General features: G+C 37.3%; 1 protein-coding gene across 7 annotated transcripts in view; it reads right to left on the bottom strand.

Annotated features, from left to right (window-relative positions):
• CEP112 (centrosomal protein 112) overlaps positions 1-27,982 on the bottom strand; it is a 413,330-nt gene that overhangs the window by 314,221 nt on the left and 71,127 nt on the right. For all 7 annotated transcript variants that reach the window (XM_040640361.1, XM_040640362.1, XM_040640360.1 and 4 more), the window contains 7 exons: positions 25,734-25,820; positions 23,246-23,345; positions 19,719-19,837; positions 13,560-13,703; positions 1,369-1,523; positions 929-1,058; positions 30-122 (listed from right to left, as the gene is read on the bottom strand). In XM_040640361.1, the coding sequence (XP_040496295.1) occupies positions 30-122; positions 929-1,058; positions 1,369-1,523; positions 13,560-13,703; positions 19,719-19,837; positions 23,246-23,345; positions 25,734-25,820 (828 nt within the window). The remainder of the gene's footprint in view (positions 1-29; positions 123-928; positions 1,059-1,368; positions 1,524-13,559; positions 13,704-19,718; positions 19,838-23,245; positions 23,346-25,733; positions 25,821-27,982) is intronic.

The raw sequence follows: 27,982 nt of genomic DNA on the forward strand, positions 1-27,982 counted from the left end.
CCTGCTCTGTATAAAAATATAGGACTCACCCTTAGTTGCTGCTTTCTTTGAAGTTCTGATTCCTGGAGCTGCTGTTTTAATTGACAGATGTTCTCTTCTAGTTCTTTAATCACACCAGATGCCTACAAGAATTTTAAGAATAATGAAAAACAGTACCATCCTAGAACTTCTGGTTGAATAGATATACTTTTCCCGATTGAAGGTTTAATCAGAATTAAAATCATCTATAAGTCTGAATGAAAAATATTTTTTTAAAAACTTTAAAAATTAATCTTTTAAAGTCAAAATATAAACTAAATTCTGCACAATACTTAAAGTTACAAAAATATAATACTGATGTACAGATAATGGGCTTACAGAAAACCTTCTAAATTTTACTTTTAAAAGGAAATCTACTGGAATACTTAATTCATGAAATAGCAAGTAACTGACTACCTTAGAATTGTAGCTATAGGATTTGCTTTGTGGCAAGTTTCAGTATCTGACACAAAAGTGTGTGGGTGCCAAGAAGGGTGTCTATGCGTTCCTGTATGTATGTGATAAGAAAGCTAAAGCATGACCCAGATTTCAAAATAATAATAATGTATATAGTTACTCTACAAAATGCATTATTGACACGACTGAGCATTTCTACTTGAATTTTCTTATATGTTTCCTCATTTTAAAAATTTTCAGTACTTAAAAGGATTAACTTATAGTGGAATTTAGTTTATTAAATATTTATATTATGCCCTGTATTAGACATTCAGCATTATCAGTATTTTAAATACCAATAAAAACTCTTAAAATTTCAATTATTTCAAGAATAAAGCAAAAAAGAGACTAATTTCAAACGCCAAATAGTTAGCTTCCACACAGCTATCTATGGCTCTACGCTGAGCAAGGTAAGTAACTACTTTGTGTGGTTACATCTGCCAGCATACAGTACCTTAGAAGCTGAAAGAGCATGCTCCTTTTTCAGAAGGCTTATATCAGCATCATATTTGGTTTGTAATAGTTTCATGTTTTGTTCATAATCGTTTACAAGATTATCTTTCTCTTTATGCAGTGTGTTGCGCCTAAAAGCAATAAGAGAATAAAATATACTTCTAGTACATTTAGAATCAATATCTAAAACGAAATTTTTGAGTGAACCAAATTCAAATGCATTATCTTTCAATCTGTCAAGGAAGCGTCCACATTTTAATCAACTGTTCTTAAACGTTATGCTTTTTAAATAAGACTTTTAAAATTAACAAATGGCAGTATTTATGCTAGAAACATCCCAAGGTTAAATGCACAGGTGTGATTAATTTTGGTAAATAATTTTGAGAGTTAATATCAGTACTTTACAGCCACATCTGATAGATATCTGACTTCAGACAATACCTTGCCTTTACTTCTTGTAATTCATTACATGTTATCTGGTAACATCTTTCAAGTTCCAGTTTTTCTTGAATTAATTTTTGTTTCTGTAAGTTACTGTTCTCTGCTTCCCCAGTCAGCTGCTGGACACGGGACTCCAGTTCCTTGACCACTTGGTTCTGAAAGAATAGGTCATGGTTAGGAAAGCCTCTGACTGACTTTATAATACTTCTGTATCATTAAGTAGCCTGAAAAAAATATACATATACCCTATTAGAAATAAGAATACAGAAAATAAATGTATCATAAATCATACTGGTAAAAATTAAACCAACCTTTAAATCAACAAGATCTTTAAAAAAAAAAAAAAAAGAAGAATGCCTTCACCCACAAGAGTAAGACCATCATGTTTATACCCTTTTAGCTATTCATTCACTCGTTCAACAAATATTTACTGAATCTGGTACTATTGCAGGACCTAGGGACAAACCAATAAATAAAAGAGATGAAGTCCTTATCCTCACGAAAGTACATTCTCTCTATGCAACTATTAATAAATGCATATTTATTAGGTAAGTATTTGACAATGTTCTTTACTCTTCACTTGAAGTTCTAGAAACTTCCTAAAATCATAAAAATAATGTAATATTTTTAATTAAAAATTTTATTGATACACATATTATCACATTAGTGTATAAAAATATTTTATTACATAGTTGCAGTATTAGTGAATGAAATTTTTATTTGTTTCTTATTTTTATTTACTTACCATTTTATCAAAAGTACTGCATTTTCCAAAGTCTCCAAAAATCATCATATAATTAAATCATTTCTTTATTATTTGATGTTTAAGTTATTTGAATTTTTCATCTTTATAAAACTAGATCAATGTGTTTATGACTAGGTATTTTATCTAAAATTAGGGTAAGCAGGCAATAGCTGAAGGGACAACTGATTTTCATTTTAACAATTACACTTCCAGTAAGTGTGAGCAATCAGAAAAGGTTAGGATGATGTTCCGATCAATTAGTATCTTTTTATACTCATTCTAAGATAAATATTTAAAATAAAGTTCAAGCATTAAATAATATTACAGCCCCAACATTCTTTATTCATTCCATCCTTTCTTCATTATAATACGAATTTAGGTATATAATTTAAATTTTGGAAGCAACAGTTTCTTAATTTGAGGAAGGAAAATAATTATATCTAATGTAAAAACATGGTATATAGATATGGTAGATAGAAAATACATACAATTCCTAGCTCAGAGTCTGACACATATCAGATGCTCAGATTTCTTCTCCATGGATCCTATTCACTCTGCCTCATTATTAATGATCCCTCTGCTTTGGGAGCTCCTTTTAGAAGATAGTTCAATTTTCCAATACATATTCTAAACTCTCCTTGTTTCCTAAATATCGATTGACTGGAAGAAACAAAGAAAAGAATACATACTTGGCCTTCCAGTTTTAAATGGCAGAATAAAAATTATCTTTATTCCCTCTTCTCTTGGAAATTACCCCAAAGAGACAAGATATGCTAGAAACAGAAATGAAACTGTCTTAATATAATAAACCCTGGGAGAAGAACTGCTATCTCTGCCTGTGATGGAGTAGCTTGCAGCAGATCTCACTCGCACTGAGAAAAAGTGAAAAACCCAAAAGACATCAAGAAAAAGTCAATTTAAAGGCATTAGAGATCTTCCAAGGCAGCTAGGACCTAAGGGGGCAAGAGAAAGAAACCTCAGAGAGATGAGTCAACACTCCGTAAGCTGCTTTCACCTTTGAGGCATTCCCCAATCTTGGAGACTGAGGATGACGCAAGGCAATTAGAGCAGGGGGTGGCCTAGGCAGCCAGGACTTGAGGAACCAATATCCCTGATGCACACAGGAGGGGGCTCCACACAAGCAGTTTTCTCCTCAAGGAATTTCCCAAATTCCTAACATTTACAGGGCAGATGGCTAGGAAACCAAGAGAAAATACTCTGAAATGCAGACCAGAGTTTTTGGCAGTGTCACTGTACTTAGGAGTAAAAAACTGGAGATTATTCAAGGGTCTTCCCCTGGTAACATCAGAGACTTTCACCTCCAACTGTGTAGATGGCCACACTAGGAGTGGAAGTGAATCCGAGGTAGAACAAGGACTGCAACCCGGCCCTGAGTCACCTCGGTCCCCGAATGAATCAAGGGGAGCTGTCTCCACACCAAACACCTCTCAGAGGTTAGGGTGCACCTCTCTGGAGGAAGATAACATCATCCAGAGCATTCACGCAATGTCTAGCATTCAATCAGAAAATACCAGGCATGTCAAAAATTAGAATCGAGAGGGAAAAAAAAAAGAAAGAGAAATGGACACACAGAATGGTCCAGATACTGAAATTTAAAAATCTATGAGGAATATGTTACATGACTCAAAATACATGAGGAAGGTCTGTAAAATGAAATGATGATCAAATAGAAATGTAGGAATACTCCAAGAAAGCATGACCCATGGCTGGAGATCTTAGAAAATATCATCAGAACATAGTTATCCAAACTAAGTGGGATGCAAATAATCTGTTGCTTGGTTCAACAATAACATCTATGCAAGCTGGAACTGTAGCATCTCTGAACCCAATCTGGCATGAAAGAATAAGCAGGAAAGTCTGAGCTAGGTGAAAAATCACACAAAGCCACATTCATAGGCAGCAAGTTATGACTGAGGTCAACTCAGGGAAAGAAACAACAGTATGAGAAGACTTACAGCACGTGTAGAATAATAAATACAATCGAATTCACTCACACAGTAAGTGAGTTATTTGTTTTATTATCATCCTGCATAGTAAGACAGTTATTCATTTTATTATTTTTTAATTTATTGTTATTTTATTTTTATGATATATTTTTAAGGCATTTTCCTAACACTCATGGTGTCTTACATAAAATAGACCCAAAGTAAGTAAAATAAATTTAAGGGAAAGCATATAGACATATACTGAAATACCTTAAGGACAACAATATTTAGGCAAAGTAACCTTTTTAAAAATGAATACAAAGAATTGAGAGGATAAAAAATAATAGAAGCCTCAAAATGAGCAAAAAGTTAAAAAAAAAAAAAAGATGCCATCAAATCATTACTTTGCAGGCTGTGGCGACAGTGTAGAGGGAATACCGTGTAGGGAACAACAGGATCAAGGAAGGAACAAGTAACTGTATAGTTAATGACAAACGGATTACCTTGTGTGCAAAGAATATCTTCCCACATCGTGAACTCAAAGGTGGCACCTGGAAGATGTGGTTGGAGTTCTTGAATGGGCATGGCTTATAAGCAGAAGTTATAATAGGCATTAGATCAGTAATTAAAGTTCTCAATCATGGGTAAATGGGACAAACTGCATTTGTGGGGTATGGAACAAGAGGAGACAGGGAGAGCAACTAGCAGGTTACTAGAAGGGTCTTGGAATGAGGCAACAATGGCCTGAACTCAAGTGGTAGCTGTGGAAACAGAAGGGAAGAGGGAATCCGAGAAAATTTTTGTAGTAGTAAATAGTATGATTAAGTAAAACACCAAGTAAAGGAGATGACAAGTGGCAAGAATCAGAAATCTTCCAGGCTCAAAATCTAATATGCCAAGAGAATTATAACACATTGGGAATCAAGACAAAGCTCAGCAAAGAGTATTATTTTGGTAGGAAATAAAGACATGATTTTCAACAAGTTACATACTAGGAAATTAGAAAATATCCAGTGGGCCTTCACTTATGCAACTGATAGAATAAGACATAAGGACTGGAGATACAGATGTTGGAATTGTACATACAAACATTTGAAATCCTACCAAAAAGAAAAATTAGAAAGGGTTAGTAACTCAGCAACTATTTAGACTGGCAAAAAAGAGTGATATATTTTATCTTATTTCATAAATTTATTGAAATATGACAAAAGGTTGTACAAATCTTAAGTACACATTTTAATAACTGTTTACAAATTGAAAATACCCATGAGCCATTACAAGATGTAAACATTACCAGCCATTCTGAAGCCTTATTGGTCATCCTCTCCACAAAGGCAACCACTACTCCAACTTTCATCACAAAAAAATTAACCTTGGCTTTGTTGAGCTTCCTATAAATGGAATCATACAGTACTCTTTTGGGTCAGGCTTCATCATGCATATTGTATGTCTGAGATTCATCCATGTCATGGAGTATAGCAGTAATTAAACCTTTTTCATTGCTATATATAGTTTTACCCTGTGTGAATATACATAAAATAATTTATCCATTTATTGATGGGTTGTTTTCAGTGCCTGGCTATTAAAAATAATGTTGCTATGAATATTTTATGGCACATATATATGCAGTGATTTGTTTTGGTTATACTTCTCGCAGTGAATTTGCAATTGATTTGAAAACTATGCCCATGCAAAACTCTGTAAGTGAATACTTATAAGAGCTCTATTCATCATTGCCAAAAAACTGGACAGAAACAAGATATCTTTTAAGAGATAAATGAATAAACAAACTATGGTACATCTATATAACTGAATGTTATTCATCAATAAAAGGAAATGAGTTTTTAAACCACAAAAACACATGAAGAATCCTTAAAGGTATAATTGCTTAGTGAAAGAAACCAGTCTGAAAAGGATACATAATATATGATTCCAATTATACGACATTTTGAAAGACAAAACTAGGCAAACGGTAAAAAAGATCAGTGGTTCCCAGGGATTCTAGGGAGAGGGGCAAGGGATGAATAGAGTAAAGCACAGGTGATTTTTTAGAACAGTGAAAATATGTATGATACTATAATGATGGATACGTGAGAAGATGTATTTGTCAAAGCACATGGAATTTTAAAGCACAAAAAATGAAGAGATGTTATGTAAATTTAAAAAATCATTTAGGAGTTGGGGGGATCTCAGGAAGAAATGCAGACTGTGACAAGAGAATCTCGTTATATTACTAATACATGAAAAAACTCATTGAAGGGATGGGGGAAAGGGGATGGCTTAAGCAATTTTAAAATGAGTGGTGTCTGTAAGACCAAAAGCAAAAGATAACTGCTCATAAGCACTGTACTCGAAGTTGGTTCCCATGGGGGTATGGATTAATAACTCTGATACTGTATACATGTATACGGGAATGGAACAATTAAGTAACAATGAAGGAGGACGGTGGAAGCCAAGTTTCCACTGTTGGATTAAGAATTTACAGATACACAATGGCAAGAGGCCAGAACAATCCATGTGGTAATCTGAGTTACAGACATCAGTAAGAAATTATGTTTAGATGGATACAGATGATTACATATAGAAATGTTTATAGAAATGCATATATACACAAGTTAGGATATGCACATATACTCCCTTGCTCTGTCAGTAACTAAGGGCATAAAAGAAAAGACACCCCAACAGTAATGAGCACACCTAGCACACAGATCTTGGTTTCTAATACCTTCTCCATGGTATCCACATTGATGGGGATATGTCAAAGGGGCACCGGAGCCCACTGAAAGAGTTCCCAATGGCCAAAGCTAAACAATTTGAGCAAAAAATTGAAGGAATATTGGATTATAACCCAGAGTATAAAATAAATAATATCCCAAGTCCATACGGATATAAATAAATGATTCAATAAATGAATAAATGAGAAAGAAGAGACAAATCTCCCTCCAGAAAAACTTCAAACAATTTATATAGATACTCCATCCTCAAGCATGGAGAGCATAACTCCCTATTTCTTAAGCATGGGCTGCACATAGTAACTTTCTTCCAAAGAGGACAGTATGGAAAGGTGGGGAGTAACTTTATGGTGAAAACCCTAACAAACACTATCTCAGCCAGGTGATGAAGGTTAATATCAAAGTGATGTCATTGGGGCGCCTGGGTGGCTCAGTTGGTTAAGGGTCTGACTTGATTTCAGCTCAGGTCGTGCTCTCAGGGTTGTGAAATGGAACCCAGCGTCGGGCTCTGCACTCAGCACGGAGTCTTCTTGTCCCTCTCCCTCCCCCCACTTACACGCACTTTCACTCTCTCTCAAAAAATTAAATAAAATCTTTTTTTTTAAAAAGTGATGTCATTAATTTCACATACCACTGATCTGACGTGATGAGAACAGCACTGCACCTGTGGGATCCTACTGCCTCAACCCAGAACCCCAGTCTAATCGTAAGAAAAACATGAGACAAAAGCCAATAGAGAGCATCCTACAACATGCCTGACCCACACTCCTCAAGACTGCTGAGACCATGAAGAACAAGGAAAGCCTGAGAAACTGTCACATCCAAGAGTAAACTAGAGACCTAACAACTAAATGTAATGTGATGTCCTGCATGAGATCCTGGACAACAGGACATTACATAAAAATTAAGGAAAACTGAATAAATTATGGAGTTTAATTAATAATAATGTAACACTACTGATTCATTTGTTGCAACAAGTGGGCCAAAATAATGTAAGATGTTAATAAAGGAAATTGGGTATGGTATATGGAAAATGTGTATTATCTTCTCAAATTTTCTGTAAATCTAATACTGTTTTTAGAAAAAATTAAATCTACCTTCTCTTAAATGTTCAGTTAATTCAAAATGATGAACTGGTGTTACTATCTGGGGGTTTCTTTATAATTATGAGGCTGGGAGAAGAAATGCTGGTGGCAACTACAAAATAACAAAGTCCAGCCATCTCAGAGAGGAGATGAATTGCTCCATGAATTATCACATGTCCCTACTAACAACAGTTAATAATGGCTAAGAAAATTCTCAGGTGTCTAAGGCCCTTTGATACTCTTTAAGGCTGGGGTTCTTAAACTTGATACAGGTCCATGAATACAATTCAGAGTGTCAGGAAATTAGAATGGAGAAGAAAATCTCATCTTAATTTTCACTACCCTAACTGACCTTCAGCATTTCCCTTCAACTAAGAATATGGTCAACAAACCAAGGTAGTATCATATACCACAGATATTTTTATAGTCCATCACAGTTTGGGATAATCACTAAATATTGTTTATCTTCATCCTTATTAATAAATTACAATGGTTATCAGACCCACTGCTAAATCTTGATATTTATTGCATTAGTTCAGAAATATATATATTACTTTATCATGACTTTGATTTATTAATATTTTGATAACTATAACTCAATAAAATTTCTTCATAGACTTCACAAGATTGCCAGCGGGATCCATGATACAGAAAAAGGTAAAGAATTCCATTAACTGAGCCTAAAATCACACCAAACCACCCACAGACTTTCAGTGTATCTAAGCATTGTTATGAATAGAGCCCTATATTTTACAACTGTCACCTCCCCAAGCATCTAAAAATTTTGCTATAATTTAATAATTATTTATAAGTTCTAATATATTGTTTTAAAAATTCACTGTTTACATGTTTTAATTATGAATTTCACACAAGAAAATCCCTGCCAATACCAAAAGACATAAGTCTAATAATCTATACAAGTATCTGCTTATAACAAATGGCAATGAAACAAGACTCAACCAAAAAAAAAAAAAAACAGAAAAAGAAAAAGCCTGAAAGAACAACAAAACCAAGAAACTAATTCTCAGTGACAGTCCCGTCTTTCATCTTAAGCCATGCCTTGAACTCTACCTTATTTAATTATTAAATCAGGAGCTGCTCAGCAAGATCTGTCTAGTTTTGATGATTCTTAAATTCAATTCTGCTGACAGACTCTGTCCATTTTTCTCTATATTTACTGTTACCTAATGACAAGGTCTGAATGCTAATTATTTTTTTAAGATTTTATTTATTTATTCGACAGAGAGATAGAGACAGCCTGTGAGAGAGGGAACAGAAGCAGGGGGAGTGGGAGATGAAGAAGCAGGCTCACAGCGTAAGAGCCTGATGTGGGGCTCGATCCCAGAACACCGGGATTACGCCCTGAGCCGAAGGCAGACGTTTAACCGCTGTGCCACCCAGGCGTCCCTGAATGCTAATTTTTAACTTCAACTTTCATTAAAAAGAGAATGAAGTGTCTCTGACAATGACCGTTTGGCTCCAAAGCATCACTTTTCTTTATATCCCAAATGTACAAAAATTAAAAATTCCAGTGTGAAAGATCTTGCTCTTATGTTATTTAATTAATAAAATACAACTATGGAGTCAACTATCTTAGGCAATCAGTATGTTTCACAAGTTTGAACTTTAAAATTATTACGTTTAATTCATGTTTGCAAAAATTTAGGATGTTGAGATGACAAAAATGTATATCAGATATAAACTTGGTGTTCGTTCATGACTTCGGATACATCGTTATATTCATTATCCACAAAACAGATTCTTGAATTTTTTTTTTTTTTTACCCAATAAACCTGATCCACCTCTAGCCTTTCGCATTGCACTTGTTAGCATCATCATTTGCTGACTGATACCTCTGTCCAAACCAGCCCCTCTCTTACCTAGACTACAATAATAGCTTCCTGATCGGTCTCCCTGCTCTCCCATTCTTGGTCCCTCACACTTTTTTCTCTGCACAGGGCCAGAGAGACATGTTTAAAATATTAGTCAGATGGAATCACTTCCATGTGCTCAACGCATTAAAAATTCAATACAAATATACTAAAAATTCACTGAATTGTACACTTTAAAATAATTTTGTAATATATAAATTATACCTCAGTAAAGCTGCTTAAAAAAAAAATCAATTACAATCGTCTACACAGCTTTCTCTGATTTGTGCCCTAACTGCTTTTCCTACCACTCCCATTTCTGCTCTCAGTGCTAGGTCTACACTGCCCCCTTGCTGTTCTCTAAACTTGCCCAACACATCCCAGTGTGAGGATCTTTGCACTGGCTGTTCCTTCTGCCTGAAACGCTGTTCCCAGATTATCACATGGATTCCTCCAATATTTCCTTGGGTCCCTTTGTAAACGCCCCACCTTCAGAAAGACTTTCCATGACTACCTTACCTGTGATAGCACCTCCTCTACCCTATCCCCTCACACCAGTGTAGCTCAACCTTTTTTTTCTTTTAATTATTGCCCCCTTAATTAACGAGACTTTTTAGTTATTTTTTTAGTTGTTCCTTACCATGAAATTTTAATACCCCAGACTTGCTGTAGACCTACTGGAAGGTCACAAACCACTATGATACCTAAAACTTCTTTTATCCCAACAACCAATGGACAACCCCTTGAGGACAAAATCACCTCCATTTACAATGCAGGTCTTAAACTGAATTCTTTTTCATCAGAACACTTATCCCTGGCCACTTATACTTCTTTATTGGCTGTAACCTGCTCAAAAATGTGAACATTGCAGACAAGGACCTTTTGGTCACCACTGTGGCTCCAGTATCCAGTATAATGCCTGGCATGTTTTTATAATAGACTACATATGTCTTTTGGATTTACTATGCTTTAAATACAGGGGGGGGGGGTGAACCTCGGGGTAGAGGGCCACGGAAACTGTTGTTGTTGAGTTGTAGGAGATCCTTACATATTCTGGATGTCAATACCTTACCACATATGTGATTTCCAAATACATATGCTCTGCTTGAAGAAAAGAAGAAAACAAGAGGAGGAGGAGGCCACCAGCAAATGAAAATACTGTATATGAAAAAAATATAGTATCTAAATAAAAGGTGTAATAGACACAATAACCAGAAGGAAATCTACTAAAGAAATAATTGGAAAACCATCCTAGGAACAGAGAATAGGAAGGAAATACAAAGAGGTAGAAAGCATAAAATAAGACCTAAGAAGTAGGAACAACCCATCTTTTTGGAGAAACAATGGAAATAAATTTCTCTGAACACAGATTTAAAGGGCTCAAATAATGCCCCAAAACCCACACCTGGGGACATCACAATGACATTTAACATTTATGAAAGTCAAAGATATTTGCTGATGTTCAAAACTGCTCATATCTTCTATACTTATACCATTTTAGGCCACATTTCTTCTCATGTTTTTTCTTTTTAGTGTTGCTCTATTATCTTCTGGTATCAAATATTGAGGTGAGAAAATCTGAGGGAAGCTTAATATTTTTCCCTTATAAATGACCCAAATTTTTGATGTTTTTCCTTCATTGGGGGGAGGGGAGTTTCAATCTGGCCAGTCAAAGGATTCTAAAGCGTCTCAAGGACTCCCCAAGATGTGCTCATCATACTTTGAGAACTACTGTGGTGAGAAATCTCTTCAGAAAATAACCTCATGTCTTCTGCTAAGATCCCAGGCTTCATAAAGGGGATGGGGGAGGGGATAAAAAGATCTGGTTGTTTTTGGTTGTTAATTTTATCATTAAAAAAGTTTTATTATAGGACATTTCAAACATACACAAAAGTAGAAGGAAGAATATGATAAACCCACTTGTGTCCAGCACCCAAAGTCAACATCTAGGTGCTTCTGAAACAAACTTCCTAGGAATCCAATATGTTGAAGCACCACCTGCACCTCTTCTTCCAGAGGTGACCGGTGCTGACAAGTCCTGAGCCTCTAGGAGAACCCCTGGTGTCATCCAGTTTGCTTGTAGATTTCTTCAGTGCTGAGTTAGGGTTCTGCTTTCTTGAACTGGTCAGTTTCAATTCACCCACTCCCTTCCCAACTACAAAAATTTTATTACTACCAAATGCTCTTTGTCCTTCTGGGTTTATGCCTTTTTCTTTATCCCCTTACTATCATTTTTATGGGAGGGGATGGAGGCCAACACAATCTTCAATCTGCCATCTTCAAGCAAACGTTAATTAACTTCTTGAATTGATTATTTTCTCATTTATATGTCTCTCTTGATTATCATTCTTGCATGGTACATTTTCAAAGATAATATTTAAAAATTACCTACTGAGCACTTACTATGTGACTTAATTTATGTATATTAATTTATTGAAAATTTCCAACAGGGATGCCTGGGTGGCTCAGTTGGTTGAGCATCTGCCTTCAGCTCAGGTTGTAATCCTGAGGTCCTGGGATCGAGCCCCAAGTCGGGCTCCCTGCTCAGCGGGGAGCCTGCTTCTCCCTCTCCCTCTGCCCCTCTCCCCAAATAAATAAATAAAATCTTTAAAAAATTTTCCAACAACATATATTACACTGTACTTCTGTTATTCTATCTAACAGATGAGGAAAATTAACATGTGAAGAACTCACACGGCACTCAAGCTAGCAAGCTGGGATTTGAACCCAAGACCCTAAAGCCCAAGTTCCAAGTCACTGTGGATCCTGTTTCCCATTTCTTAAATTCTGTAACATAGGCTGTAGAACTGGTCTAGGGGTCTCCAAGATAAGCCTGAGTAACTGACTCTGGTTCAAAATCCACAGCTTTAAATTCAAGGAAGTATGGGGCCAAGCCAGGCTGGCCTGGGTGGACTGTCAGTGGAAAATGAGAACTGTGTTCTTGCCTAGGACACAAGGCTCCACCATTCTGTAAGGTTGTATCATATATCAGGAACAAGACTGATGAGGTGTAATTGCCTCGGATGGGAGGAGCCCTGTCCATGTACCCAGGAGCCATGTTTCAGGTTTATGTATTTTAGGAAATCAGCTAACCTTCTCAAAGTCTGAAGATGCTCACTCTCTGAGACCTGTCCTCGGCAACCAGGTACTCCCTGAGGTGACTCTTGAGGGGAATCCTTTATCTTTCCTTAGAGAAAGTGACTGGTCTCTGCTGTGTACTCTGGTAACCTCCTTCTGCATCCTCTTAGGAAGGGAACTAGGGTTTACCCATGTGATATCTGAGTCTGGTCTCTCAATCAAGTTAAAATGAAACAGAAGGAAGGAAGGAAGGAAGGAAGGAAGGAAGGAAGGAAGGAAGGAAGGAAGGAAGGAAGGGAGGGAGAGGGAAGAAGGCAGGGAGAGAGAAAGAGAGACAGAGGGAGGGAGAGAAAGAGAAAGAGGGAGGGAGGAAGGAAGAAAGGAAAGGAAGATGGAGAGGGAGGGAGGGAGGGAAGGAGGGAGGAAGGAAGGAAGGTCTCTAGATTGAAAGTCAGTAAAAAAACAAAAACAAAAAACAAGAAATAAGATTTGTAAAGGCTTCTGAGGGTTAAGGGAAAAAAAACTGGCACTGAACAACCCAGAGTGAAATCCCATAGCAGACTTCAAGAGACTGTCCATTGTCGCATATAATTTTGTAACAAGTCAGAAGGTAAAATTTTTTTTAATTCTATACCACATTTATTTATGCACTGCACACATCAAGGAAGCATGAAGTCATGGAGATTAACAGGATAGTTACTAAAAACGGCAAGAAAAGGGAAAAAAAGACTCACCGTGGACTGCGTCTGTGCCATGTATTCACTCTCCATTTTATTCAGACGCACGTTTGTGTCCTCGAGCAATTCTTGAATATTTTCTGTGTGCCGCTTTTGAAGATCAAACTTTTCCTTTTCCATTTCTGCGACGGCATTGTGGAGCTACACAGTGAATTCAAGATGCGACTCCGTCACTATTATTACAGAAGAGGCTACTATGCAATTCAGAAAAAAAATGTTTTCCTATATTTCTCTATTTATTTGGTGAGCTGAACAACAAAAGATATAAAACTCATACAATAAACATTCCAAGTAAAGAGATTATATAAAGCATAATTATGAAACAGTTTTTTTGAGGGCGCCAGGGTGGCTCTGCCGGTGAAGCAGCCCACTCTTGATTTCGGCTCAGGTCATGATCTCAGGGGTCGTGAGACAGAGACCTGCATCAGACTCCAGGCTCAGTGGGAAGTCTGCTTGAGATTCTCTCCCTCCCTCTCCCGCTGCCCCTAACCCCGCTCTCTCTCTCTCTCTAAAATAAACAAGTAAATCTTTAAATAAAATTTAAAAAAGGAAAAAAAAGAAACAATTTCTTCTTGACTTCCCTGAGCTGAAAATCTTAATGAATAAACAAATATTAAACGGAATTATCCTCAGGTAGGAAGAGTAAATGCATCACACAGATAACACAATGCCTTGGCTGAACAACACTAGTATTTGCCTGAAACCAGGAAACAGAAATATTTATAATACTGTTATTGACTAGGAATATGATCTCACTGGCAGGATTTTCATCTCATTTGCACAAAATTTTGCACAAGAGTAGTGTTAAAAATGCTTTCCCCTTCACCCTCACCCCTGACAAGGAACTTTTTTTTACTCATTTCATAATCTATACAAAAGCAGACTTAAAGATGGCATTTATAAATCAAACAGGGAAAGAGTTCGCTAAGTAGGAATGTATACCACATGTCCTCCTGTATATAGGTCTTTTTAAGGTCATGTATCTACTGTTTAAATGGATGAAGCACCAAAATATCTATGTAACTAAGGTAAAGAAAACACGGTTCAGAGGATAGCTTCCAAAGGGAGTTAAAAATCTGCTCCCAGCCTGGGGATATTCCTTCACTTATCTTAATGGGAGTGAAATTCTGAGTCTAACTCCTATCCCCACACCTAACCCCAGGCTCACTGAATAGGTGGGGAGTGAAGAAGTCCAGAAGGGTTTAAAAGACAGATTTGATGTCCCATTCATGAATAGGAGAGACAAGGATATAACACATGTGTAGAAATTTGGTTTTGACTAGGAAGATACTGAACAGGGAAAACCCTGAGAGATGGTGGGAACTCGAGGCAGAATGTTGACAGTAATTGTGCTCATTATTGTCAAGGGCCCTAAGAACTTTTCTCATTTCTAGCTGAACAGGAAAAGTGGGGATGGCTCAGTAATGGCCACACAAAAGAAGACCCTTGGGTTTCACAAATTTCACATATGCAGTTTGGGCTATTTTTGAGTGGTCCCCCGAATCCCTGATACGTCTATTTTGCCAAAGTCTATGTTTCAAACTGGTGTTATGTCTGATATTCAGAAATCAGTCACTTAGCGGGCACATGAATGTGGCCAAGCCCACAGCACCTAAATTTCAGAGCTATTGACTGACCTATGTAGTAACTCTGACAAAGTGATCGGAAGGGCCACTTAGAATTTTGTGGTTTTACTCATGTTGTAGTGGTTTCTTTATGTCTGTGGTCTCCCAGAGGTCCTAGGACATATGCCTACTGAAAGCTGCAAGTCTACTGCATCTAGCAGTCCGCTAGCACGTCGTGGCTTCTCGGGTGCCTCCCACCACTGATTTACAAGGGCACTGTGCCTGTTGAAGCCAGAGGAGTGTCTGTAAGTCAGCCAAAGGAGTTTCCATAAGTCAGCCCGAGTTATCTCATCCAGGGAACTTAGAGTTAAGACTTCAGGGGTAAACATGATCCTGGCAGAAACACGTATGCTCGAATTTGGCTGACACGTCTGAGGATCAAACAGGTGTATGTAGTCTAATAACCTGACTGGAGATGACTAATACTCAAGTATTCATCCGGAAATTTTATTAGTATCTACCATGTACCAGGCACAATACATCACTGACAGCTTTCCCAGACCTAGGAATGAACTGGAGTCCAGGTAACTTGGTCTGGGAGGCTTTACAGGGCAAACATTCCCCTCGGGATAAACTGTTCTAGCAGCAAATATTATTTGTCATGCTCTGAAGTACAGACCTTGCTGGGGCTTATTAAGCCATCAGGATGCCACCCAGGGCCCTGATAATGAGGAGATCAATCCATTTTTTAGCCAGGGTTTGGCAATGCATACATGGGATGCCAAAGGCCTTCCCAGCATCCTACGTATGGGTCTTTTGCCTGGACATTTGACCATGTAGATGCCTTATGCTAGAAGGGACCCAGAGAAGCCAGGAATCTGTCTAAATAGATGGCGAAGTACTGTAAAACCCCACAGGTCAGCAATGCAGCCACTCTGGAAAACAGTCAGGTAGTTCCTTGACATGTTAAACACAGAATTACCACATACCCCAGAGATTCCACTCCTAGGGGTACCCCTGTGAAATAACGGAAATATAGATTCTGGCACAGAGCTAAAATCCCTGTGATGTGCTCAGTGATGAGATCACTAGGTGCGTCTTTTGTTCTAATATTTGTCTCTGACCCCAGTTGCTGGCCCAGAGCTCCTAAATCCCTTAGAATTTCCTGGGTGATAGGAGTGTGTGTTGTTCTAATGAGGTGACTTTGGTTGGGCTCTTGGACAGCTTCGGGATGGGGGCTGGTGACCTAGACAGTCAAGCCACATGATTAGAAGCTTATAACTTTCAGCCCCACTCCCCATCCTCTAGGAAGGGGAGAGTGGTTAAAGATTAAGTTTACCATTGCTCATGCATGCGTAGTAAGGCCTCCCTAAAAATCCCAAAAGTTTGGGGTTTAGAGAGATTCTGGGTTGGTGACCACGTGGAGGCACTCAGGGACAGGGCACAGAAACTCTGTGTCCCTTCCCACATACCTAGCCTGTGTATCTTTTTGTCTGGTTATTTATCAGCAGCTACTATTATATCCTTTATAATAAAACAGTAAATGTAAGTCATGTTTCCCTAAGTTCTGTGAACTATTCCAGCAAATCGGAGAACCCAAGAAGGGGTTTCATGTTACTCCTATTTATAGCTGCTTGGTAAGAAGTACAGGTAACAACCTGGGACTTTTAACTGACATCTCAAGTGGGGGCAGTTTTGTGGAATTTAGCCCTTACCTTGTAGAATCTGACACTAACTCACTCTAGGCAAATAGTATCAAATCTAGTTGAATTATAGGGCATCCAGTTGGCATCCAAGAAAATTGCTTGATATGTAGAAAACCCACGTATCTGGGAGTCAGAGGTGTTACGAGTGTATGAGTGAAGGAAAACACAGGCAATGTTTTTTGCCATACAATAGCCAAGAGAAATGAAAATATATATCCACACAAAAACTCGTACACAAATTTTCATAGCAGCATTATTCATGATATCCAAAAAAATGGAATCAATTCAAATCCCCATCAACTGATGAATGGATAAACAAAATGTGGTATGTCCATTCAATGAATCATTCAGCCTTAATGCTGACTGAACTCTTTTTTTTTTTTTTAAGATTTTTTTTTATTTATTTATTTGACAGGATAGAGACAGCCAGCGAGAGAGGGAACACAAGCAGGGGGAGTGGGAGAGGAAGAAGCAGGCTCATAGCGGAGGAGCCTGATGTGGGGCTCGATCCCATAACGCCGGGATCACGCCCTAAGCCAAAGGCAGACGCTTAACCTCTGTGCCACCCAGGCGCCCCCTGACTGAACTCTTTATTCATGACACAACATGATGAAACTTAAAAACGGGTAAGTGAGAGAAGTCAGTCACAAAATGCCACATAGTGCGTAATTCTATAGGCAAAACTCTGGAGACAGAAAGTGGATTACTGGTTGCAAGAGGCTGGAGGAAAGGGAAACAGGAAATGACTGCCAATTGGTTTCTCTCTGGGATGACAGAAAATGTCCTAGAAATTAGATAATGATGATGGTCACACAAACCTGTAAATATAATGAAAACCACTGAACTGTATGCACACTTTAAGAGGGTGAATTTAATGAATCATAGTCAATGTTTTTAAAGGCCCACAGATTAGAAACAGCATGGTAGAGTCAGATAACTGGGAAAGTTCTGTGAAGCCAGTCCAAAAGTACAAAAAGAAGTGTAGGGTCGTGACAGAAGGTGAGGCTTGAGAGATCCAGAGTCTCGGCCATGAAGAGCCCTGTAAATGTCCTACTGGGAAAGCACTGCAGTGATTTAAACACGGTGCTGAGGGAAACCAGATGTGTGTTAGAAAGTCCATCGGTGTGGTGTATTGTGGGGCGTGGACTAAAGAGGGCCAGAGAGTCCAGTTACAGCAAACCTAGGAAGGGGCGATGGTCTCCGGAACTAGGGAGGGGACGGTGGTGAATAACAAAACAAGCAGAGTGAACAAAACAAGCAGAACTTGGCAAGTGACTGGAATGTGAGAGTTGAGGCAAAAAGAAGAGCCTAAGCAGCTTGGCAGACAGCAATGCCCCAGGGAACAGCGAATAGGGAAAACCCCGAGGAGGAGACCGTTTTAGCAACAAAGGAAGAAGATGGGGTTTGGTAAGAACAATGAGATTTAGATCAAGGAGAGATCTTAAGCAGGTAGTTAGTTGTACAATGGACTTGGATGGAGATTTCTGTCAGGGATATTATGGAGGACATGCACACATATGCGGGCACACACACACACCACACCTACCCACATGCATGCACATACACGCACCCGTGTGCACACTCACACCACCTGTCCATACAGATGCTTAATAATTTTTTAATGAATGACTGCATAAATTACAAAGTACATCTATCACCTGCTTGTTAATTTTTGGTACCTATCTTGCTTGCACCAGGTTTTTACCTCAGATTTAGACGCAATTGTACGTCATAAAAAAGACCTTCAATCACGTTTGCAGTGCATTCATAGCCACTAATTACTGTGCAGCTGTAAGGAAGACTTGTTAATCCAACTGAGGGAATAAAATGTATGCTCGTACACAGAAGGCAGAAGACTTTCCCAAGAAGACTTGGCAATTTAAACTGCAGAATAAGGAACTAAGGAATCAAAGGGAGGAAGGGGATCCGCTATGTACGTAACGTACCTGCAGCAAACTCAAAAATATGCCAAATTTATAGAAAAGTATAAAACCAAAATGTGACAAAGAGGAAAAAACACATAAACCAACAAAATGAAATCAGAAAAGAGCTAACTCTCGACTTCCTAATATGGCGTCAGTGTACTTCCCAGCCTTGTCCTGAAGCTGCCGTCACCAGGACCTACTTCAGACCACCAGTGTCTGCTTAGAAAGGCATTTATAACTTTCAGTAAAATATTCTGAACCCAGACTATAATTGAGAGAATATGAGTTATCACAATATCTTTATGGTAGAATACCTCAAAAGAAGTGACATACTTTATTTTAAACACATACTGTAATTTGAACTAATGGCTAAGGGCTTAAGTGAAAGTACTATATGACTATGTGAGATTTGTACATAAGAAGTATTTTTGTTACATTGCTCTTGGCACTGCTAAATTATATGAAAATATTTTTAATTAATTAAATTAAATGCTCCTCCAAGAATAACCCATCCACTACTGATTTTGTTTACATCAAAAACAAGTTTATACTATAAATATTGTGTTATCTGAAATTTCAGAAAAGAAATGATCCAATGGCCTAAATCCAAAATTGAAAAGGTAAAATCTCCAAAAATGACCCTAATGCTTTTTCCCTACTAATTTTTCTTAAAATCTATAGGCTATGACAAAAAAATTCAGAACATGAAATTCAAGAATTAGTCAAAAGTAAGTTTTCTAAGTGAAAACTACTTTATAAACCATTAGACTTCCAGAAGAAAATACACCAAAACATGAACAATAGCAATTTCTAGACAGTTGGTCTTGAATTTTAAGTTATTTTATTTTCCTTTTTTCATACTTTTCTGTATATTCTGTGAGCATCCATTATTTTTATAATAAAATATATTACTTGGAAGCATAAACCTTTTTTTTTCCATCACAATCTTATGACGCTTACCTTTTTTTCCCAATCATTATTCAGAGATTCTGTACTCTGTTCACATATCTTTTTTAGCTCTGTAATCTGGTTTTCTTTGGTCTCTCTGATAACTTGACAGTCACGTATAAGGGTCTGAACTGTCAAAAATGATGAAAACATAGTTAAACCAATTCTAGCTACCTCATAAGAGTCTGATGACAAAAAATATGGTTCACCAGTTAACAGTTCCATTTTTCTGCAAGTCTTCTCAATTGTCTAAAGTATCTCTTATTCCTTCCTTTCTCCATTTCTGCCACCACAGCCCTGGCTGAATCCATTATTACTCACTCTCTAGACAATTTTAACAGTGTGCTGGCCTCCGTATCATTCCCTTCCAGGGGGTCCTCTGTTGCTTTGAAGAGGCCTTTCTACAGTGCAAATCCAGCACTGTTACTCCCAGACTTGAAATCTTTCTACAGCTTCCCTCACTTAAAAGGTAAAAGCCAAAAATCTCTAATATGGAAAACAACTCCTCATGATCTGACTGCTTCCTGGCCATATCTCTCACCACTTCCATATTTTTAACCTTGTACTGTAAACACACCAACCTATCTGCAGCTTCCTGAGGCCATACTCTTTCATCTATTCATGGCCTCACCGTGATCGCTTATTACACGCGATGCCCATCCTTCCCTTGTTGAAAAACTGCTACTTATCCTTGGTCTCAATTCGAGTGTCACCTTCTTTATGAACCATTCACCAATCAGATTTCTCCCCTTGCAGGGGCAAAAAGCAACTCCTCTTCATTCCCAGGGAACCTCATCTATTTCTCCAATAAATCACTTACTACTTATATGTTATAGTGGCTTACGTGCCTGTCTCCTGAGGAGAAAGATATTTCAACTTTTTATCTACGGGGCATAACAAATACTGCCACACAGGCAAGTACTCAAAAAGATGTGACCCGAATACATAGACAGAGGAACTCATCATTTCAATATATCATCGCTCTGAGCATGTTAAAATCACTGCCAAGGTTTATGTTACTGAAACAAAATAGGCTTCAAATTATATAAAACATTTCCCTTATAAATCATTTAAATTTCTATCTTCTTTTTTAAATGATTTGAATTGTCACTGATTTAAGTGAAAATCTGTTTAATATATTCATGTAAAATAAATTCTGGAGGGTAAAATAAATTCAGTTGTATGTTTGCTTGAATGTACTGTTTTCCTAGCTTACTGAATATGTTCTTCTTCACTTACTTTAAGATTGCAAAATTTTCGTAAACATTTACATAGAAATTTCTTTCACTCATGTATCTCAACTATGCAACACTGGAGGGGAAAAGGCGAAGAATCCAAGTTAACCTGGTATTAGTCTTTAGCATCTACGACATTTTACTTCACAATTCCAAAATTAAAGCTAAGATCTGTTCGCAATTCAAAAAGCCTTAGGAAATATTATTTTTAAACCTTAGGCATGTTTTAAATTGCCTGGTTTGAATCAGAGTAAGAAACGAAAACCTAGAAAAAAATTTTTAATATTTTTGTAGCCACTGATATTTGGCAAAAGAACCTGAACAAATTTCTAATTACTTTTACCAACATTTAAGGCTGGAAATAAACCTAAAAATATCTATTTCATTAGTTAACTTATATATGTAATTGCCACCCTAAATTTCAAGGGCATTACCATTCGCTCAGATACATTCAGGCCTGGTGAAGAGAGCCAGTAAGTTCCATATGGCAAACCCTAAACAGAGAACTCTCCCATCGCTTATATCTTACCATTCACTAAATCTTCCAAAATACCTTCTTCCCTTCCACTCTCACTAGCCTCCTCGCCCCCGCCATCATTCCGGTATTCCGGGTCCTTATCACCTCTCATGCAAAGTTACCGAAGCACGGAAGCAGAACATCCTTGAGTTGGCAGGGACTTTATATATTATTTATTCCAACCTCACCATTTTATAATGCGTAAGCCATGGCCCAGAAACTTCCTGGTGTCATACAGCAGACACTGAACAGCAGGGCTGGGATTAGAGCCCATGTTTCTAATAAGTGGAATGTGCTCTCATTCTCTCTCTCTCTCTCTCTCTCTCCTCATGCTGCCTCTACTCTAACAGACTGGAAACCAGCCTCCCCTTGTTTGGCACACCCACCTTTACCAGGCTACTTCTCCTAAAATCTCAAAAATCTTCTCTGACTCCTCAGCACCTACAGGATAACCCTGAAACTTCTAAGTCTGAAAGTCAAGGTCATGCTTAAGTCAGGACCAGTCCCGTGTCTAGTCCTTTTCGATCCTTCTCCTAATGTACAGGACATCCACTCCAGCCCAGTGGTTCTGCAGCACCCTTCCCACACCTGATGACACACCAATCCTATCCCTGTACTCGCAACTCTTCTCTCGAACTCATCAAATCTTACCAAACTTATAAAGTTCCTCTCTCCAAAACGTATTTTCAACACTCACTCTCCCGACCTACCTGTTGCATTTCAAGGTCTTAACCTACAATCTTAGTCAATTTTACACTTGATTACATGCTTTCTTTTCCTTCTCCAAAGGAAAGTGTAAATAGGGAATACTTTTTAAATGTTTGTTCTGTCAATCACGATACCAGCGTATATCACAAGGATTAAAGTAGATACTTAATGCAATGAACTTTATTAGACCCAGGAGGAGTAATTTCCCTAGACTTCCCCGTGAAAGCCAGTAAGCTCTAATCTATAACCCACCCAGGGCAGCTCCAGTCCAGTAAGGAGAGAGAATTAAGAAGAGGGAGGACAGTGACAGACTCATCCAACTCCTTAACCAAACCAACCACCACTGCCACCACCACCATCCATACACACACATACCTACACACACACATCCATACATAAACACATTTCCCCCACATACCACATACACCACACACCCCATACACACACATACATACCCACACCTTACAAACACATACACTCACCCTATACACACCACATACCCCATACACACACACACACACACACCACATATCCCACACATATACCTCATGTACCCCATACACATACATACACACACACACCATACACACCCAAATATACACACCCACACACACCATACATACACACACATACACACACACACCACATACCCCACACACACCATACACACCATACACACCATACACACCCAAATATACACACCCACACACACCATACATACACACACACACACACACACACACACCACATACCCCACACACACAACCTGCACATCCACACCATACACGTACACATATCCCATACCCCCTCACACACATATCCCATACCCCCTCACACACATAGCACATATCCCATACCCACATATACACCATACACACATATCACACCACACATATCACACCACACATATCACACCACACACCTCACACACACACACAGAGTTTTCTCTCAGTCATATGAAAGCCCACATAAACATCCCCATGTCATGCTAAAAGGTCAGAAATAAACTTTTACTTTATACAGCCACTAAAATAAAATGGAAATGCTTTTTAAAAATGAACGTAACCATACAACATCACCTTTCTTTTCAAGTTTTCTAATAGTCTCCTCCATTTCATTTTGTTTCTTTTTGTATAAAGTTTTCAATTCTTCTATTTCATTATTCTTTCTTTCTAAAATCTGCAAATGAATTTAAAATGTTTTAGTAAACTATTTTTTATATTTAGAACAATAACTTTTTTAAACAAGCACAATATTTTTTGCAATTCTATCTCAGCTAATCCCATAAATGGTTTCCCCAAAAAAAGATGTAAAAATTATAATTTAGTGCATTGAGAAAATATCAAATTAACTAGAATAACTGATTACTGAAAGAAATGTTATCAGCTTCTAATTTTCATGTATCAATTTTTGAGAATGTAAATAATAAATTAGGTGATTCTCTAAAATATAATTCAGAGATCAAAGGGTCATAAAGTAGCAGAGAGAAGCCATTAGAAAATCGGCATGTTGGCACAGCACAATCCAGCCCCTGCTACCCTGGGACAGAACACCTTCAGATAAGTGGTCCCCGGATCCTCCCTCCCTCTAGTGTCCTTTCTTTTTCATGCACAATAACAAGAATCCCCAGACACATGGAAAGATGAGCTCTAATAGGCTTCTTTTATATCTAGCTCTGCTATTAAGAATCAAAAAAATCAGTTCAAAATAAGTCAAAAATCGCATGAATATTTTACATCATTAATTGTGTTGTGCCAGAAGTTTTAAATGAATCATTTTATAAGATTTAATCATGATTTTATACTCTTAAATACATCTACACACACATGCACAAAAACAAAACAAAACAAAAAAACCCTAGAGAAATAACCAAAATGTAGTAGCTGGCGAGTAGGACAAAACATGTGCTAACGAAGGGGAAGAAAGAAAACCAAACTGAGGCAGGAGTATGAATATCTCCTTTTCTTATGGTTGGAGTATATTTCTTATACACCCAAATTCAGCTTTAAAAAAAAAAATGGCAGGGGGCATTATTCACCAACGTCGAATCAACTTTTTTTTAGTACTTTTATTACCAGCATTTTACTTTACCTTTCATAGTTTTAGTTCCACCTCTAAGAATGATTGGTAAATTTTTAAGAAAAAGAGCTCGTTTGATCCTAAGGTTCATAAAGAAGCAAAAAAGGAAAAGAATGTATGCAAAAAGATAAAACGCTCTAATGTTGTTCCTCCCCAATTCCTGACACTTAGAAAATGCCATCTGAGCAACAAACTGATGAATATACTTTCCAAATCTGTCATAAGGTCAAGGATTTTATTTATATTTTACCTGGCATTGCATTGCTTTCTTTTTTCATGCAGAATTTATTTTAAAAGAGAAATTCCTGGAAAGAATTTTATTATTAAATGTTTTTCTTAGAATAGATTTTTGTAACAGACGTACCAAGAAGCCTATTTCTAACTCTATTACCGTGATTTTTCCAAATATATTTTTATACTTATCTATCTTATACATCAATAGATTCTATTTCATTTGGATATATATTATGTTATATTAAAATTACATTGCTAAATCTCTAGAATATTTGTGATAGAGAGCTGTTTTTATCTAACCAATTTAAGCTAAGGAAATATTCTAGTAAGAGCAGAAAGAAATACTGGCCTTTAAAATGTGAATGGGAAAGAAGAAAGAAGAAGGAAAAGGATTCAATATTTTTTCTCTTTCTAACTTTCAATCAGTGGTTTCGTTTTTGTTGCTTTGAAAGAAAATGAGCCAAATAGGCACCTGACTAAATATTAATATATTTTCAGCTTTTAAGAAAGCATGGGTATGCGATGTGTAGCCTTAAGTCCCTGCCACCATCTCTGTCCTCAATTTCAGGAGGCAGGACCAGGCTTCGCTGTGAAACAGTAAATGCCAAGTTTCTATTTGGATTAACCTTCATATATTAAAATACATAAAAATACCACTCAGCTTTTTAAATCAACACTAAAACATACTAATCATTCAAATTCCATGTGGGATAGTTATAAATTAATTATTGGTGCTGTGCCCATTAAGAAGAAAAATTAGTTTTCTCTAAAAAAACAAACTGAAACATTAAAAGGCATAAATCCAATGAGCTAGTGAACAAAGAAGCCTACATTCCATGCTACCATCATGATGCATGCAGTCTCCACCAAACAGAACTAAATCCACAAGTTCCTTTTCCAATTAAAAAGAAAATTTTAATTTCCAGAAACACAAAAGAATATCAGACTAAAAGAAACGCTCGTGTTTACAGCTGATGTCTTACTTCAGCGTTTATGAAAGGTAATGATAGAATGCTGATTACAGACTATAAGAAGGCCAGCCTTCAAACAACAGAGGAAGAACTAAGAGGCAATACAAACCATAAGAATACTTACATAGACACATTTGTTTGGAAGATGAAGTTTAAAGATCAACTTATGCCAAATTATTAATTTAGCAAATTCCATTTATAGTACAGACTGTTATAAGTACATAAATAAGTGGATGGTGGGATGATGGTTACAAAATCTAGAATATTCCAGCAGATATCCTACCTTCTGAACGTCAGCATCATGTTTCTGCTGCAGTTTAAGCTTCTCTTCATGACATTTAGCTTCCAGCATTTTTGTTTTTATGTCCAGCTTCAAGAAAAACATTTTAAAGGTGTTATTAACATACTTTTCCCTTTGACAAAAGCGCAAAATTAAATTAAAATAATTCCCGATGTGAAAGTATCATTTTCCACTTTTTTCTTATGGCCACTGGTCTAGCAATCACATCATCTTACCGACACGTTAGTTACATTCTTTGATTACTTCCAAGCTAATTTTCAAATAAATTTCACTGGACAGAAAAAACGAAGACTAGTAAATATAGATTCAGCAGTTATCCCCAGCCCCCTCCACCCTCAAAAGAAGTCATCTTAAATTGATATTTTGCTAAATCCAATAGTAGTTTAGCCTTTGTTTACTATCTCTGAGCCCCTCTTCAACCTTTTTACTTTTTTCTTTTCTCATATCTACTTGCTCATTAAAACTACGCTTATTTACCTACGTACTTAAATATGACAACTTGAGAGTGGATGTCCACAATGACGGCATATTACTGATAATCGCACATTTCACTTAACATATTTTCCAGTTCTGTCTGCTGGAATCGTAGACCCCGACTACTTCAAGAAAGTAACTTGATCGCCTTTTGAGCATTTATTAACAACTCCCATCCTTAACAAACCGACACCTACTGCACCAGCGTTCTGAGCGAAGCCAGCCAAAATGTAACTGACCCTTGTTGATAATAAGGGCACATCTCAGAATTAAAAGAATAACAGTGACAGGTTGTAAGATGAACAACATGAAATTGATTATCTCAAATGTGAACGTGTTTGACCACCTGATTCCTTACGCTTTGAAAGAGTATATACATTGGAGTCCGACAGATCTCATTTCTATTTTGAATTCTAATCTCACTACATTAACTGTTGTAACTCTGGACAAGTCACCATTTCGACACTCTATTTCCTCTCCTGCTAGTTAAGATTAATTACCCTTACCTCAATGAGCTGTGAAGCTTATTTTCAATGATATCACTTAAGTAACTATACTCAGGACAATGCTTGGCACAAAGCAGGTATTCAAAAAAATTAGTCTACAACATTCAGGAAAATTTTCTTTTAAAATATTACAAATGTACTGTCAAAATACTCTCTTGAAATTTTCTGAAATACACTTTGTATTTTTCAATTGCTGTTTCAAAAAGGTGATGAATCTGAACTTAAGATAAACATGCACGATCAAATCAACATAGTAAAATGAAATTTTAAACTTTTACAAACATAAGTTAACACAGTCTCATGATTTTTTAAACACCGCGTGGTGGAGAGGAAAGCAGTCGTCCATTTACTACACACAAGGAAGAAACTGTGACGGTTTCCATTCTTTTGCCTCTAACTCCCTTTGCTACTTCCTCCTCATTTTAGCAGAAAGGGGGCTGGGTGATCTAAGTCCATGTGAAGATCCCCAACAGAAGTATGTTAGGAGTCTCTTAAAAAGTAGTCAAACTCAAAAAGCAATATAAGCAAGCTGGGCAGATATGGGAGACACAGTTCACCGCCATATCTTTCCCCAGCACCTTCGAGAGAATTTGTCATACCTTTGGCTTCTGAGGGTCAGCCCTAAATGCCATGGACTATGCTGCCATACCCAACCCACCTTCTCCCATCTGTTCCACTTCAATCTTGGTTGACCAGATAGGAATAGACACCTGACACATGCTTAACCAATCCATTAGCTGGAGAATAATCGTTCTGATGCTCTCTGTTAAGAATCTGAATTAGAACAGCAAGTTAGCGACTTTGAGAAACAAACAAGTTCTGGAGGGGCAGCAACTGAGAGAAAGCAGATGAATCCACTATACAGAAGAGAGCAAAGCACATATACCAACAGAGCAAAGACTAGAAACCACACAGCATCTGAAATATGAAGTAAGCAAACTCAGGCCCTAATAGTGTCCATGACAGTACGCGTACTTGAATTCGGAGGTTTTTTGCATTCCTTTCTATTTCAGGGAAGCTTGATGGATCTCTGCTCTTGCAACCATAGAGATATATCTAAATTTGATTTTTCGGCTATAATTTTTACTTTGGTACAACATTAAACTTCAAGAAAAGTTGCAATAATAGTACAAGGAGCTCCCATATACCCTTCACCCAGATTCACAAACGGTTTATATTCTGCCTGATGTGCTTTATCATTTCTTATATCTGTATCTACTTATAGACACACATAAAACTATTTTCTGAACC

The sequence above is a fragment of the Ursus maritimus genome, unplaced genomic scaffold (assembly GCF_017311325.1).
Source record: "Ursus maritimus isolate PB19 unplaced genomic scaffold, ASM1731132v1 scaffold_24, whole genome shotgun sequence".
In the NCBI taxonomy this organism is placed as follows: domain Eukaryota; kingdom Metazoa; phylum Chordata; class Mammalia; order Carnivora; family Ursidae; genus Ursus; species Ursus maritimus.